Source organism: Ochotona princeps, chromosome 23 (assembly GCF_030435755.1).
Source record: "Ochotona princeps isolate mOchPri1 chromosome 23, mOchPri1.hap1, whole genome shotgun sequence".
Lineage (NCBI taxonomy): Eukaryota > Metazoa > Chordata > Mammalia > Lagomorpha > Ochotonidae > Ochotona > Ochotona princeps.
Window position 1 is genome coordinate 14,146,814 of NC_080854.1, and position 15,356 is coordinate 14,162,169.

Genomic DNA, 15,356 nt, shown 5'->3' on the forward strand with positions numbered 1-15,356 from the left:
AAACCCTGAGAACAGTCTTTTGCTGTTTGGCTCAGTTATTCCTATCTGTTGAGTCAGATGTTCACTGTGTAACGTTTTGTCAAAGGTTTAGTGTTTCTTACAAGGCACGCTGAAGATTGTCATTAAAGCATGAGAAAGTCTGTAAAGCACAGCGTCCTGAAATTAGCCCGTGTTGTGTTTAAAACTTGTTATTTTTTTCAAAATGAGAACTTGAGTGTATACTGAATTTGGGGAGGAGGTTTTCTCTAGGTTGTAAAATCTGCCTCATGGAAGCAACACATCCGGAAGAGGTCTGGGGTGGGCGGTCAGGTGCGTTGGGTGATTAACACAGTGCTTTCCGCCTTTTCAGGTTGAAGTGTTATATTTTGCCAAGAGTGCTGAAATAGCAGGTGTGCGTTCCGAGACCATTTCTGTGCCGCAAGAAATACAGGCATTGCAGCTGTGGCAGGAGATAGAAACACGGCATCCTGGGTAGGTAAACTACTGTCGCAAGCCACTCATGAACACGTTCAGTAATTTCAACGTGCCTGGAGAAAAAAAAAATGGAAAAAAATTAATTTTGACTTGCATGCTTAATGAGAGAGTCTTTACTTGCATTTTTCTGGAGTTGAGGTGTGCAGGGCTGGAAGAGAAATGAGCTACATCAAACCCCGGATGCTGCTGGATCTGAGTTTTGACAAATTTGAGTTTTGCTTAATTGTGGAAAAGCTATGGCTTCGCTGTAGTCATTCCTCCCTCAAGTCCTGTTTGGAACAAAACAGCACGGGGACTTATTTGAAGCTGTTCAGGAATATTGGTGCCATTGAGTCTGTTGGCTGAGTCACCTAGAAGTCCTGCTGCTGTGTAGAAGATACTAGGAACCTAGCGGGCTCCCTGGTCTCAGATAGTTTTGAATGATTAATTTGAAAGGCCGTCTCCTGTTGGCTGTTTCACTCCCCCAGTGCCCGCAGGTGCCAGCCATGGGACAGGGTGAATCCAGGACCAAGAAATCATTCTGAGCCTCCTTTGTAGGGGACAAGGACCCAGCACTTAGGCCTGTTTCCAAGCTGCACTTGCGAGTGGAGCTGGAAGACAAGCCAGGGTACCCTGATGGGGATACAGGTGTCTTGAATGGTGTTTGCAGCTTAAGCCTAACACATGTTCCCCCCGTGTCAGGTCTTCTAAATTCTCAGAGGGATAATGGAATGTGGTGGGACTATGTTCTATTTAACCATTAACCTACCAAGCTGTAGACAGTGGATACTGGGGGAACCTTTCTGGTTACAATGAATATGTTTTCATGTGCACATGGACAAACCCTGAAAGGCAGTGTGCTGACAAGACACTGTTATCCTTGATGTGGTTTGGATGTGGCTTCCAGTCTTGTTTTTGTTGTTTTCATTCCCCAAGATCTGCAGCGGGTGATGAAGAGTTGTCGTTAGTGCATTCCTTACCATGAATGTTCCTAAGTGGGTGTGTCTTTGTATCCACAGACTATGCGCTTCGTTAGTATATTTGCGGGTGGTGGGTCCTTGAGGATATTTCTGCCTCATTTTTAAGTGTAACTGAAGACATTTGCAATCACACTTGCTGTAGCTATTTCCTTTTTTTCACCTTCAGATTGGCTGATGTGAGACATCAGGTGATATTCGCTGTTCGTCAAGAATATGTCGAGCTTGGAGATCAACTGCTCCACCTTCAGCCGGGAGATGAAATTGCCATCATCCCCCCCATTAGTGGAGGGTAGTGCGTTTGAGCCGTGCAGGTATGTCCCATTGGTTTTGCTCGGTCCTGGATGGTAGGCTCTGTTTTTCTTGCTCTTACTGTGTGTTCTTTACAAATCAGTCTGCACTGGTTCCTCAGTGATGAATCTGTCCATATTTGGTACAAACTCGAGAATACCTCCCCACTGTGTCTGCATCATAAGCAGCTTAATTTAATAGTTTGCTTCAGCTGATCTGATCCCAAAGGGCTTGCTCTATCAGCGACGAAATTTTAGGCCAATGAATAAACTAGAATACATTTTTTAAAAAAATATTTTACTTGAAAGAATTAGAGGGAGACACAGTGATTTTCCATCTGCTGTTTCACTCTCCAAATGACTATAGCATCCAGAGCTGGGCTGGTCTGAGGCTGGGAACCAGGAGCTTCTTCCTGGGATCCCACATGGGTGCCAGGGGTTCAAGGACCTGCAACATCATCTGCTGCCCTTCCAGGCCATTAGGAAGGAGCTGGATGGGAAGTGGAGCAGCCAGGACCCCTACCGGCATGGGTACCACAGACAGATGGCTAGCCCGTGATGTCCCCAAGAAGGTCATGTCTTCAGGTTTTATTTGCGTGACTGAAAGATAGCTCTTGTATTAAGTGGCCCAGACAGAAGAGCTTTTCAAGAAAAATTATTTTATTTTGGCAATTTCTACATAGTTGATTAGGGCACTAAGGGTCAAGGGCTACAGGAAAGTGTGTAAGACCTTTGTTTGGAAGGAGCTTTTGAAACCAAAATGTCTTACTGAACTGAGCCCAGAGAGGACTCCAGAGAAAGCAGCCAGGAGGGGCTCTTCTGAGCAAGGAGAAACGTTGAATGGAAATGATGTGGCAGTTTTACGCCCTCTGGGAGCTGGAGTAAGGTCCTTGAAGAAGACTGTTCTTAGGGTGCTGAGCTGATTGGGCCGCCTTGTCTCCCCTTGGTCAGTGTCTGATCCCAGTGCTGTCTCCTGTCTTGTAGTTCCTGGCCTTGGGTTCCTTCGTTTACAATCACAGGTTTTTCTTAGGTAATCTATAGTACCCAGGATTTTGCTTTTTAAGTTCCCTATCTAGTCTTTGCAAACATCTTTTCAAAATTGCTTCTTATTTTTTTATGATACAATTCCTTAGCCTCAGGAATTTCCCCTTTCATCCTCTCATTCTCTCCCTCCCCCTGCGTTTTCCCCTTTGTTATAACAAGGACTATAATATAGAAAACTTTAATAGGATAGCTCTGTCCCAAAGGGAGAGTAAATAGCATAGTCAAGTGGCAGAACCTGGATTCCATGGAGAGGTACAAGCCAGGATGCCTGTTACATTTTCTTTCACCTGTTCTTGCTGCCCTCTCTCCACCCCCAACCCCTTTTGGAAGGTAATGATATGAAAAATGAAAAAAATGATATATGAGGCAGGTTGTGCAGCATGACAGCACGTAGGAATCTTTCTCAGGACCTGCTATCTGGAAATAATTCCTTGTAGAAATGTCTCTCAGTTTTATTTGGAAAATATGGTCACCTTATCACCAACATGATTTCTCAAACGTGAGTTTGCAAATGTGGGATTTTGTGAGCAGCACAGTGAGCTGTCTTCAGAGCGGCAGGTGTGTCTGAGGATTACATCTGTGCTCTGGGAAGATGAAATGCTTCCTCAGCAGCATTGTCTGTGGAGTGTGCTTGACAGGGTTTGTGCCAGGAGGTTTTAGAACCGGCCAGTTGGGTTAGGTGTATTACAGAAACGCACGTCGTGGGAACTCAAGAAGGCTTGAAGTTCTCAGACCCTCCCATTTGGTATACCTGTGCCTTTTAAAAACTCTTTTCTTACTTTTTATTCATTTATTGTTACAATACAGATTTACATGCATAGGGAATCATCTTCCCCCTCCACTCCCTTCTGCCTATATCTCCTCCTGCTGCTTGTCCCCAATTAATGACAATGGTACAGTTATTCCTTTCTCTAATACAGGCTTAACTTTTTTCTTTATTGCATTTCATTTTATGACATCGTTTCATAGGCTCTGAGGTTCCCCAACCCCTCCCCGTACCCTTCCCCCGTGGTGGATTACTCACCTTATTGCAGTATTACAGTTCAAATCCAGTCATGCTTCTTTCATTGCAAGCATGTACCATGCATAGAGTCCAGCATCTTATCGTGCTTAACTTTCTGATATATAAATGTATCATGGTATGACAAATGTAGGAAAAGAAATAAAATAACATAAAAAATTACAAAAATAAATATTAAAAATAATAGGATCTTATAAGTTCAAGAGTAAAGATGCATAATGTATACAAATCCATTATTTCTCAGTATGCTAATTTCCCGTATAGAGTTTATAGCTTTTGTGTGTACTGTGTATAGGTAGGTTGTCCCATATCAGAGAAAATATTATATTCATCTTATGGGTACTGGTTTATTTCACTAAGTGTAATGGTTTCCAGATGGGTTTGTTTTATTCCAAATGCTAAAGTTGCATTCTTTTTTATGACTGTACTATTCCATGAAGTAAATGTGCTGCATTTTCTTTATTCATTCATCTGTGGACGGGCATGTGAGTTGTTTTCATGTCTTAGCTATTGTGAACTGCACTGCTACAAACCTGGGATTGCAGGTACCGCTCATGAAGATTTCATTTCCTTTGGATATATTCCCACAAGTGGGATGGCCGGACCATAGAGTAGATCTATTTTTTGTTATAGGAGCACTCTCCAGACTGACTTCCATAGTGGTTACACTGGTCTACACTCCCATCAACAATGGATTGGGGTGCCATTCCCCCACATCCTCGCTAGCATTTATTTGTTGATTTCTGTGTGTAAAGTATTCTCACCAAGTTAGCCGGACCCTCATTGTGGTTTCTGTTTGCCTTTCCCTGGTTGCTGAGAACCTGAGCATTTGCTCATCGGTCTATAAACCCTTGGAATTTCATTATTTAAAAGTATCTGTTCATGTCCTTGGTCCACTTCCTATAAACTAGGTTGTTTTGCTGTTAGGTTTCTGGAGTTCTTTGTAAATCCTGGATATTAGTTCTGTATCTGTTGTATAATTTTTGAATATTTTCTCCCATTCTGTTGGTTGTCTCTTAACTGATTTGCTTTCTTTGCAGTACAGAAGCTTCTCAGCTTCATGTAGCCCCATTTGTTTATTTTTTAATTTACTTGCTTATGTTTTGGGGATCTTTAAGAAGTCTTTGCTATGTCTTGTAAAATGCTCCAATACTTTCCTCTAGTAATTTGATTGTGTCAGTTGGTAGGTTTAGATCTTTCATTCAGAGTTGATTTTTTTTTAATGAAGTGAAAGGCATGGGTCTTGTGTCTTACTTCTGCAAGTCGATATCCAGTTTTCCAAGTGCCATTTGTAAAGAGACTGTCCTTTCTCCCTGTGTTGATTTCAGTTCACTTACCAAGAAGCAGCTGATTATAAATGTGTGGGCTCACTTCTGGGATTTCTGTTCTGTTCCAGTGACCTACAGCTTTGTTTTTATGCCATTACCACTGCTCTTTAATATGTTAGTACGACTTGAAGTTTGGTATTGTGGTTCCTCCAACTTTGTTTTTATTGTTTGAGATTGCGTCATCCAGTCACTGTCTGTGCCTTGAAGTTGTACTTTTCTTCTCAGCAGCTGGAAGGAGATAGGGAATGGAACATTACATCTAATAAGAATTGGAATGCAGCCATTTGAGGGGGATCCTTGGCTTTTGAGTCTCCCCCACCCTTGTACTTTACAGGAAATCTCAGATTTCTTACTGTAGTTTTCATGCTTTACCTACCCATCCAGCGTTAGTCCATCCACGTTCAGGCTGCCTGGTAGAATCGGGAGCAAGCCTGTCACTACCTGCAGCTGGCTGAGAGCTGTCCCTACCTTTCTTTCCATGCCTGCCTTATCTTGCTGATGATAGTTCTACTTGTTCCCTCTTGAAGAGGGATCATTAAACTCCTTGTTTGAAATACCCTCTTCCCCGCCCCCTTAGGACTCTGAGTATTTTCACAGCTCTGCCTGTTTCTAACTCAAATTGTTACCTTGTTGCTCCTAGTCATACAAAAGCACTCCCTGAGCCTTTAGATTTTGATTCCTGGTTTGTGTCTATCATCTGGGAATAGCTTCTGGCCTTTAAAGGGTGTGTAATAATAGCCCGTAGAGATTATGTAATACTAGCCCAATAGGTTTGCAGCTCATTTCCTCGTTTGCTGAGTTCACCGGGATTGGGCCAGGTTGTAAAAGGAACTTAGTTGCAGTAGAATCATCTTCACATCGGCTTTCTTCCTCTCCTTTTTGGATACAGGGAAGGGCAGTGGTGGGAATGGTGTCTGGTCGCTGTGATTGGAGGTGAAGTTCATGTAGATTCAAAGTAGTGCCTTCTCAGCTCCATCATCATGGTGAGGTCTCAGTGGCAATCACAGAATTTGCAATCAACTGGTTTCTGAGATAGACTACATTGCAGTGATCATGTATACAGCCAGTTTCTATCTCATGCCTGATTCATTAGGTATAAATATATTGAGCTTTGCTAAAATTCTCCACTTTGAGTTTTCAAATCAGTGAAGACTCCTAACACATCTGATATTGAAAAAAATTATAAAGTGAAACAGCCTACGAGTTGGAATGTTTTGCTCCTAGTACTAGTGTTAACGTCTGTCAACATCTTATTTCTAGGAAAGATATGGATGAAGTTGAAGAGAAACCTAAAGATATAATAAAATTTACGACTGAGAAACTCGCGGTGGAGGAGATCTCACAGCTGGTGATTTCTCCACCCTGTGGTGCTGTGTCCCTGTTTGTAGGTGAGTTGTCATTTCCATAGCACCTGTTGGCTCTGCTGGACAGCAGGAATGAGCCTGTGCTTTCAAGTTCAGTGTCAGTAGTGAAGGGTTTCAAGATCAATAAATCACCATTGCTCATGAAAGTGAGCAGAATTTGTTTTTAAGTTCTTTAGCTTTTTCCAATAAGCTTCAGATTAAGCCATAAAAGTAGGGTAAAGGTCATGACTCAGAGAAAATTTCAGCATTTTTTTTTCCAGTTTTTTGTTTTAAGATTTAAAAAATTTTATTGGAGAGTCATATTTTACAGAAAGGAGAGACAAAAAGATATGGCTGCTGGCTCATTCCCCAGGTAGCTGTAACAGCTGGAGCTGAGCCAATCCAAAACCTGGAGCCTCTCCTGGGTCTCCACACGGGTGCAGGGTCCCTAGGCTTTGGGCCATCTTCTACTTCCTTCCCAGGCCACAAGTAGGGAGCTGGATGAGAAGTGGAACAGCTGGGACACAAACTGGTGCTCATATGGGATCCCAGTGCATGCAAGGTGAGGGCTTTAGCTGTTAAGCTACTGCACTGGGTCTAGGTTTTCCAAATTTTAACAGAAGAAAACGCACCTGAGATAATCCTGGGAATGTATTTTAATTTTTTTATGCTGCAGTTGGAAAAGGAATATTCCCATTTGTTCCATGAATGTTTTCATTCAACTATTTCCTCATCATTTTTATTTACTCATCATTTTTGAGACAGTTATCTTTTGCTTTCCTAAACAAGTTTCCTAATCCAAGCAATTTTAAATAGGTGTGCTGTTTGTTTGCTCTTAAACACGAACTCCTTTTTCATTCTGTCCTGCTGTCTCTGGTGTAAGATAAAACCTTACGTAATTTTGTTTTTCTGTTTTTAGGGACTACAAGAAATAACTTTGAAGGGAGGAAAGTCCTTAGCCTAGAATACGAAGCTTATCTGCCAATGGCAGAAAATGAGATCAGGAAGATCTGTGGTGATATCAGGCAGAGGTGGCCAGTCGCACACATAGCAGTGTTCCATCGACTCGGGTACGCATCCCTCTGTCCCGGGGGAAGGCCGGCTTTGTTCGAAGGTGGACCAGCATTCCGACTGTGGAACATGTCTTGGGTATTTTCTGTCACCAGGAGAAGGGGTGTGTGGAAGATCTGTAGCATGGTGGGGGATGGCTCCTGTCACCTATCCTGAGCACCTGCTGGCTTGTGATCCGGGCGTGCCCTTGTCTCCCCGGGCCTGTTCCACAGTGCAAATGTGCCAAGGCTCTCAGGATTGTGGGAGCATGAGGGCTTGTGGGAGCATGAGCTGAAGTCCTTGAGTCCTGTTTTTCTGAGTTGTTTCCCCTCCTGACCCTGTTCATAGTCTTTTATAATTCTTCTAGCTGTAAATGTTTTTCAAAGCATTAAAACAGTTTGCCTTGTTGTACTGCTTAAACAGAGTTCTTGGTTTTAAGTGTTCTTGGTTTTAAGAAATGAGCAAGTAAGACTTTGTCATATTCCCTTAATTGTTATTAATTTTATTAGCCAGTAATTTTACCAAGTGATTGTTATCTGGCTATGGATGTGTATTGCTATTTATTGCGCTAAATTCTGAGTTATAGTTGGCACGGTAACTGTTTCTCTGGGCATTCCCTGGCACTCTTTAGATGCTTGTTAGATCAGTGGAAGATGCTTTTCTGCTTTGGTGCTCCTCAAGCAGCGCTGTGGCTAGCGGCCTGCAGACTGGCTGCAGGATCGGTGTTCGTTCTGAATGCAGCAGGGGGAACCACTGATTTCTAACCACGAGGGAATCTGGAGTAAAATAGAACTGCGTTGTGGTGATAAAGTGTCAGCAGATTTTTCCTTTTCTTTTCTAATGTGGTCTAGCACGTGGTGTAGCGTGTAGATTCAGATCCCGAGGCGATGGTTCCCATCTTTGTCTCGTTACAGCTTGGTTCCGGTGTCAGAAGCCAGCGTCGTCATTGCTGTGTCCTCGGCCCACAGGGCTGCGTCACTGGAAGCCGTGAGCTTCGCCATTGACCAATTAAAAGCCAAGGTGCCCATATGGAAGAAGGTAAGTTCACAAGGTGCCTCATTTTGTCTTCCAGACTTGATTTTTTTTTTTCTCTCAGAAATTCTTAATATGACATGTGAAGAGTAAGAATACTCCTAGAGTCATATTCATGGCCCAGCCTTGGCTGTAGAATCTTGTTTTCTTTTTCTATGAAAAACGATCTTCGTATCTCTTTTGTGGGGTTTAAGCATGAGAAATGCATGACCCAAAAGCCTCAATAAATGGTAACAATTAACTTTCTAGTCTAGGCTCTTCCAGGGGTTTATATATGAAAACATTTGTCTTGACTTTGAACTTAATGAGTTAGAAACTTTCTCTTAGAGACTGGTGGACTGTCTTACTGTTTAGTTGATGGCTAAAGCTGAAATTCAAGGAAAAGGAGTCTTTTCCTAGAGGTTTCTTTTTCCCTCTGAAGAAACAAAAGAGCAAGAGATGGCTGCCTTTGATAAAATACATTGTTGAGCCACTTTAAAAGCATAAACAGGAAATTCTGGTTTGTTCTGTCAGTGAGTCCAGCTACTCAGTAACATCAAGGAATACTTTGGTTAAGTTGCACAAAAAGGCCCAACTCCCTGATTTTTTCCCCCTTGCTCTAGTAACAGGAACAGTGGGATTGTTCCATGGTTGCAAGTTTACATGATCACAGCTTCGGTAGGAGTTGCCCTCTGCCTTGTGTGGATGGCAAGGCTGAGGGACTGATGCACAGGCCGGTGGGTCAGAAGAGCAGGGCACAGGGCCAGGTGTGTCAGGGCTGAGTCTCCTGTCCTTGCGGGGATGCCTCTGCCTCGGTCAGGGGCTAGGGAGGAAGGGTTAACTCAGAACCCCGGCCTGCGGCATCTCTAGATCGCATTTTCTGAGTAAAAGCTGAAATCCGAAGTCACAGGGAACACTTAGGATAGGCCTCGTCCAATGGCTTAGTGAAGCTCCGATCTGTGACTGCTTTGCTGGGAACAGGGCTGCCACCAGTTTGTTTGATAGATCATGCTGTGGGCGCTAGGAGGAGGAGAGTTAGGAAGGGCACTCCAAAGTGAACTGCTCGCTGAGGCAGTAGCAATAGCTCTCTTTTTACTTATTTGAATGGCAGAGTTAGGGCAGGAGAGAGCGAGAGACCTTCCATGTGCCAGTTCACACTCCCCAAATGGTCGCAGCAGTCAGGACTGTGCCAGGCCAAAGTCAGGAGCTTCCTCCAGCTATCCCACATGGGTGCAGGGTAGGGTCCCAAGTACTTGTTCCATCTTCCCGTGCTTTCCCCGGGTGCGGTAGCAGGGAGCTGGATTAGTAGTGGGGCAGCTGGGGCTCAGATGAGTCCCTATGTTAAGCCAATGTTGCCATCGGCGGCTTAACCCATTAAGTCACATCTCCTGCTCCAGAACAATTGTCTTTACTAGAAATAAAGGCCAGATCACTGAAAGCAGATAAGGGGGTGACCCCAGAAAATAAAGGGGCACAAGTTGGGGCAGATGGTAGTCTGATGCCCTGATGAGTGCTGGCACTTTGTACTTCCTGGGGACGTGCAGGTGCTCTGAGACATGCAGGTCTGTGAGCATCAGGAGCTGACGGGATTGCCCTCAGCAGGTAGACCAACCAGGGCACCACTGGTCGTCCTCTTACGATGAAGGTGGGAGGCATTTCAGACCAACAATTCAAAATGACTCTTGAGGAGCCTCAGAGAACTCTAGGAGATCGAGCAAATCCATTCAAGGAGTTTCCAGAGAAATTTAGCAGACACTGAAATACTTTTCAAGAAGTCAGACTAGAGACCCAGTACTGAAAACTGCAGGGGACGAAGGTAAATGCGTCAGCTGGCTTTGGGCTCCTTTCGCTGCGGGAAGGGCATCTGGCTGCGGAGTGAGGAGAGAGACATGGCTGCTTCCTGCTTCCTTCCCTGCAGTGTGTAACATGCTGTGGGTGGGGCTCAGGGGTGATTCTACTCCCGGCGTCTGCTCTGAGACAAGGAGGTGAAGTGCATGTTGGCTGCACAGGTTCACAGAGTAGCTCACATCAGTGCCCTGTTGACACCTATTTATGAACTTCTGCAGGTCCTGCCTTTAACAACTGTCCTTGGTAAAGCGTGCTTTGTGTTGTTGAAGTGTTTGTTTTGTTAGAAGTATGTTTGTTTAAAAAGAAAGTCCCTCTTATCACTGTTATTGCTACTCCCCATAAATAACTCCCCATAAGTAACCATGATCTAGACCTTACTGTGCTTTCGTTAGAGCCACACAGGACACACGCTGGCAGTTGCTCATACAGGAAGATGTTGGACACTCTTTTTGCACCACCCTAATGTCTGATTGATACCTTTGTAACAAGTTTGTTAACTTTCTGTCTGTGGTGGACTATACATGTGGGGATGCATAGTGGCAGCATGGCGGAGATAAGTGTGTCCATGGGTGGCGTCAGAGGTCTGTCCCCGTGCATACACGGCAGGGATGCGCTCACGGCAGAACGGCTGAGCATCTCCCACCCTGCTGGGAGACACCGCAGGGGCAGCATGATGGACTCGTGAAGATTCACGAAAGACACTCATTGCAAAACTGGAGCATGGGATGCTGGGGAGGGGAGGGGAGACCCCAGTGCCCATTAAACTGTGTCATAAAATTAAAAAGCTGAAAAACCAAAAGCCTTCATCTTCTGCAAAACCTGGCCCACAGGGTCTTTTGTCATGGCCTTGAGTTGAGTTAGATGGTCATTTGCTTCCATGGTAAGGCTTCCTGTCTGTCATTGAGTGTCCGTGTCCTTGAATATCGGGAACCCATCAGTTCCTTCTCTCCGTGGCTCATGGAAATGCTTATGGGATTGTGGAGAGAGAAGCTTACTGAAATAGATATTTGTGTGATTTATTTCCAATGCCTGTTTTATGATTCTGTTTTTGTAGGAAATATATGAAGAGTCGTCATCAGCTTGGAAGAGAAACAAAGAATGCTTTTGGGCAAGCAAGGATTAATGAGTTATATTTTTCGAGCTCTCAAACTTGGTAAAGTTTGACCATGGAGCCCCCTTGTGATTGTTCTCCGCAGATTAAGACAGGTCACTGAGGCCCGGCATTGGAGGCCAGAGGGACGAAGAGAAACAGCACAAATATGTGGGGAGTAAGGGTGAAGGGTCACTTAGGGACTAAGGTAACGCAGGGACTTAAGGGAGGAAGTGGAGTGATGTAAATGCGGGGAGAGGTTTAATGGCTCACCTGTAGCAATAGCGCCACCTCTTAGTCTCAGACAGGGCTACCCCCACCCTGACCCTTACTCCATAGACAATCTTTATATAATTTTAGAACTTAGTATATTTTTAAAAAGAAACTAATTGACCCCAAACTTTTATAAGTTCGCAAACTGCTTTTCCAGTTTTAAAAAAATCAGTGCTAATACCTAAAAATATGTCATGTTATTGAGATTTCTAGTGCTCTATGACTTTGACCATAATTCTTGTTGAGTTTTTATGGTTATAAAAGTTAGATCAATATACAAGTCAGCATGAAATTGTAAACTGTAATCAACTTAGTTTGCACGAAAATATTAGTGGGTGTTTAACTTGCCAACTTTATTAGAAGTTGTTTAAGGAGAGTCATATAAGAAAGATGATATGGTCATTAATTAAGCCATTTCCCATTACTTTCTAGTTTCTTATACACAATGATCATTAGTGAAGTATTGATAAGCAGTTAAATTTTTTGCAAGATTTTTATGCAACAGTAATCCAGTTTCTAACTATAATATCTTCAGATTTGTATGTACAGGTTCCATATAATTTATTTTTTTCCAACTCCCACTTTACTGGTGCATACTTGATAAATAAAAATTGTATATATTTACAGTATACAATGTTATTTTTTGATATATGGAAATAGAGAAATGATTATCGATTCACCTGATTAGCAAATCCATCTACTCACATAGTATCTTTTCCTTTTGTGGTGTGAATGCTTAATGGGACCTGCTCAGAGCAAAATTTAAAGTAACATGCACTTTCTAAGTGATAGGCATAAGCTGAGCAACCGTATCATTATAGAATTATAATTGTGCATTTACTAACACTACTTTTCCAGAACGTAGATTGCAAGGGTGTTTCCTTGTTTGTGCAACAGGTAAGAAACATGGAAATCCTGCTCATTTAGTGGGAACACATTTTACCTAAGGAACTCATTAAGCAAATATTTATTGAATGCCCATTCTTTCCCAGGTAGCCACCCACCCAGTCAGGCAGTGATCTCTGCCTGGCACGCTGACAGATCAGCAGGAAGATCTTGCATTTTGTTTCTGGCTGGGATTCGCCAGACATACACATGGACTTGAGGCATCTCTTGGTCACCTCGTACTTAGTCCTTGTCCCCAGAGACTGGGCCACAGGGATCCCGGGAAGGCAGACACACCCTCCACCTGCTTCTGTTACTGACGTAGGGTTGCCTACCTGCCCACCCTCTACTGACGTCTCCTCCTCTTCACTGAACAGAAGCCAGTTTCCACCAACGCTGAGGTACGGGGTGTCGGTCGCCCGTATTGATTCTGAAAGCGCGTTGTCCTGGGGTGGGCAGCCAATGGAGACAGGCCTGATTCTGCACCCAAACTGGGAATGTGATGCTTATCATGTTGCGTAGAAAGCTGATACGAGGTATGTGTGGATTTCTAAGTTTTCTACTTAAATACTTTTAAATGTCTTAATTGTTGGTAATTACACAGAGCACACAGAAGCATTGTTTAAACACACATAGAACATTGTCGAAACATGTTTTTTAGTCATGCCTTCATTAAGTGGTGAAGTTTGGAACCCAGACTATTATGCCTGTAGATCTCCTACCCAGTAGTGACAACGTCATGTAAGGCATGCTGGAACTGGAATGGGACATCGCTGAAAAGTTTGTAGTGGGGCACCCTGGAGTGAAGTAGGATCTTTGATCATACTGGCTGTCTTAGGAATGACAGGGTGGATTGGTGGTGGAGATCTGAAAAGGCTAGTGTCACTCCGACATGTACCCTTTCCGTCTGTGTCCCTTGGCTACATACTTACAGCAATGGAAAGGCAGGCAGCCTTGGAGCAGATTGCCTGCAAGGGCCGCAGGTGAAGTTCACTCCGGAGGCAGGCTGTGAAATCACTTTGTTTCGAGTAGTTTTGAGCAGGTAAGAGACATGAGAAGGATTTCACCAGATGTGAAATGAAAGTAGTTTGGGTGGATCTGTCCTCTGGCATTCAGGGTCACCATGTATTTTCAGTATTAGAGAAACTATGAGACTGGACTTGAACATTTGGAGAAGTAGAAAATGGATTCTTAGGTCTGTCTTGAAGTCAACTGCTTCTTCCTTAACACAATTCCCCTTCCACAGACTAGTTCTCTCGTCCTCTCGTGAGCTAGCCTGGGCCACTGACAGTCCCTGCCTGTTCATCTCCGCTCTCTAAGCTGCCCTGAGCCTTCTCCCAGCTGCTCCCATCCCAGGACCTTGGCGTGCTCTTCAGGGAATGTGTCGCTGTGGCTTTTATGTGGCAGGTCAACTCCCACCTTAAACCTTTCCCCATCCCTTCTAGTGTGTTGTTTTTTTCAGACACCCTGGAGTCCATCTTTTCCTTCCTCTACTTCTATCTTGCCGTGACACAGCTTTACATTATGCGGCGATATTCACTGCCGCTCAGTGTTAAATTTGCTCCACACCTGGTGCACATGTGCCTGGGTTATAGCACTGACAAGTGTGAGGTAGTTTGTGGCAGCTTCTCTCCTCTGCTCCCGGAACTCCCATCCTATGATATCTCAGGTAATTACTGAACATCCACTATGTGAAGGACGCCTCTTGAGGTGTAGTTAGGTAATTCAGCCAGCAGAGGGAGGTAGAGACAGACATATCCTATAGCGAATATTAAAACCAAAAAGTTGTTTAGTAGTAATTTTAAAGGCTAGCATGGTGCTGAAGTGGAAGTTGGGCCCTGATGTTGTGTAAATTGATATATATGTTTAAAATATTAACCTAGGATGAGGGAGGTGATTTTGAAGATGCTTCCACTTTCTGGAGAATAAAAGGGTTTGTTTCTTAAGCAGTAGACCATGTACAGTTATAAACCGGGAAGTAGCAGTTTTAAAGAGGGTCTCTAGGACCAGTTCCTGACCTCTGCTTTCTCCAGCATTGTGCTCTTTGTACAGTGTGAGAGGCATTGGAGACTCAATCACTGGGGGTGGCACGGGATGCTGCTCCTGGCAGGCGTTTACCGTAGTTGAGATGGGCAGGCAGGCAGGCGAGGGCACCAGGCACATGGGAGCCATCAGGAGTAGGGCACACACTCACCAGGCCGTGCAGGAATGCGTTATCTGTGCAACAATTGCTGGCTGTGAGCCTGACTTACGGCTCACTAAATAAATTCAGCATGTTTAATCTTTAGAAACCGTGAAAGCCCTTTGATTACCACTGAAGTGCTGTGCGGCTGTGCCGTGTGCATTTCGCAGTGGTTCCGGCTAATGTAGTTAAGACTTGATCTCTTTGACTCCTGACCTCCTCAGGTCTTCATTGTTCTGCCATACAGCGAGTATAGAAGCCAACTCTAGAACAAGGGATAACTTCTAAGATTCAAAACCTAAAGGAAATATTGCAAAAGTCTTTTTGTTAAAAAACAGATTTTATTTAAAGAGCAGAGTGACGGACAGACAGGAGCGAAGTGCCCGACCCGTGCCAGGCTGAAGCCACTGCCTTCCCCAGGCACAGGATCAGACGTTGCTGCGGGGTAAGCAGTGCAAGTGGCAGTCTAACATGCTGCGAAACAGTGCTGACCCCCGAAACAGACATTAACATATAAATAGTTTACAATTAAATACAACTTTGCGGTTTGATCTTCACTTT

General features: G+C 44.0%; 1 protein-coding gene across 1 annotated transcript; it reads left to right on the forward strand.

Annotated features, from left to right (window-relative positions):
* The first annotated feature begins 349 nt into the window (after positions 1-349).
* Positions 350-11,532, forward strand: MOCS2 (molybdenum cofactor synthesis 2). The gene is made up of 6 exons (XM_004583693.3): positions 350-471; positions 1,600-1,744; positions 6,374-6,501; positions 7,376-7,526; positions 8,421-8,544; positions 11,420-11,532. Exons 2-6 carry the CDS (start codon positions 1,647-1,649, stop codon positions 11,486-11,488), a joined length of 570 nt encoding a protein of 189 aa, XP_004583750.2. The 5' UTR covers positions 350-471; positions 1,600-1,646; the 3' UTR covers positions 11,489-11,532.
* Positions 11,533-15,356: the final 3,824 nt, after the last annotated feature.

What these genes read in the sequence shown, in the direction of transcription:
- MOCS2 (XM_004583693.3), top strand. Translation starts at nt 1,647, where the DNA reads ATGTCGAGCTTGGAGATCAACTGCTCCACCTTCAGCCGGGAGATGAAA. An exon ending in TGCTGTGTCCCTGTTTGTAG is followed by an intron (nt 6,502 to 7,375) that starts GTGAGTTGTCAT and finishes TTCTGTTTTTAG; the next exon opens with GGACTACAAGAAATAACTTT. An exon ending in GCAGTGTTCCATCGACTCGG is followed by an intron (nt 7,527 to 8,420) that starts GTACGCATCCCT and finishes GTCTCGTTACAG; the next exon opens with CTTGGTTCCGGTGTCAGAAG.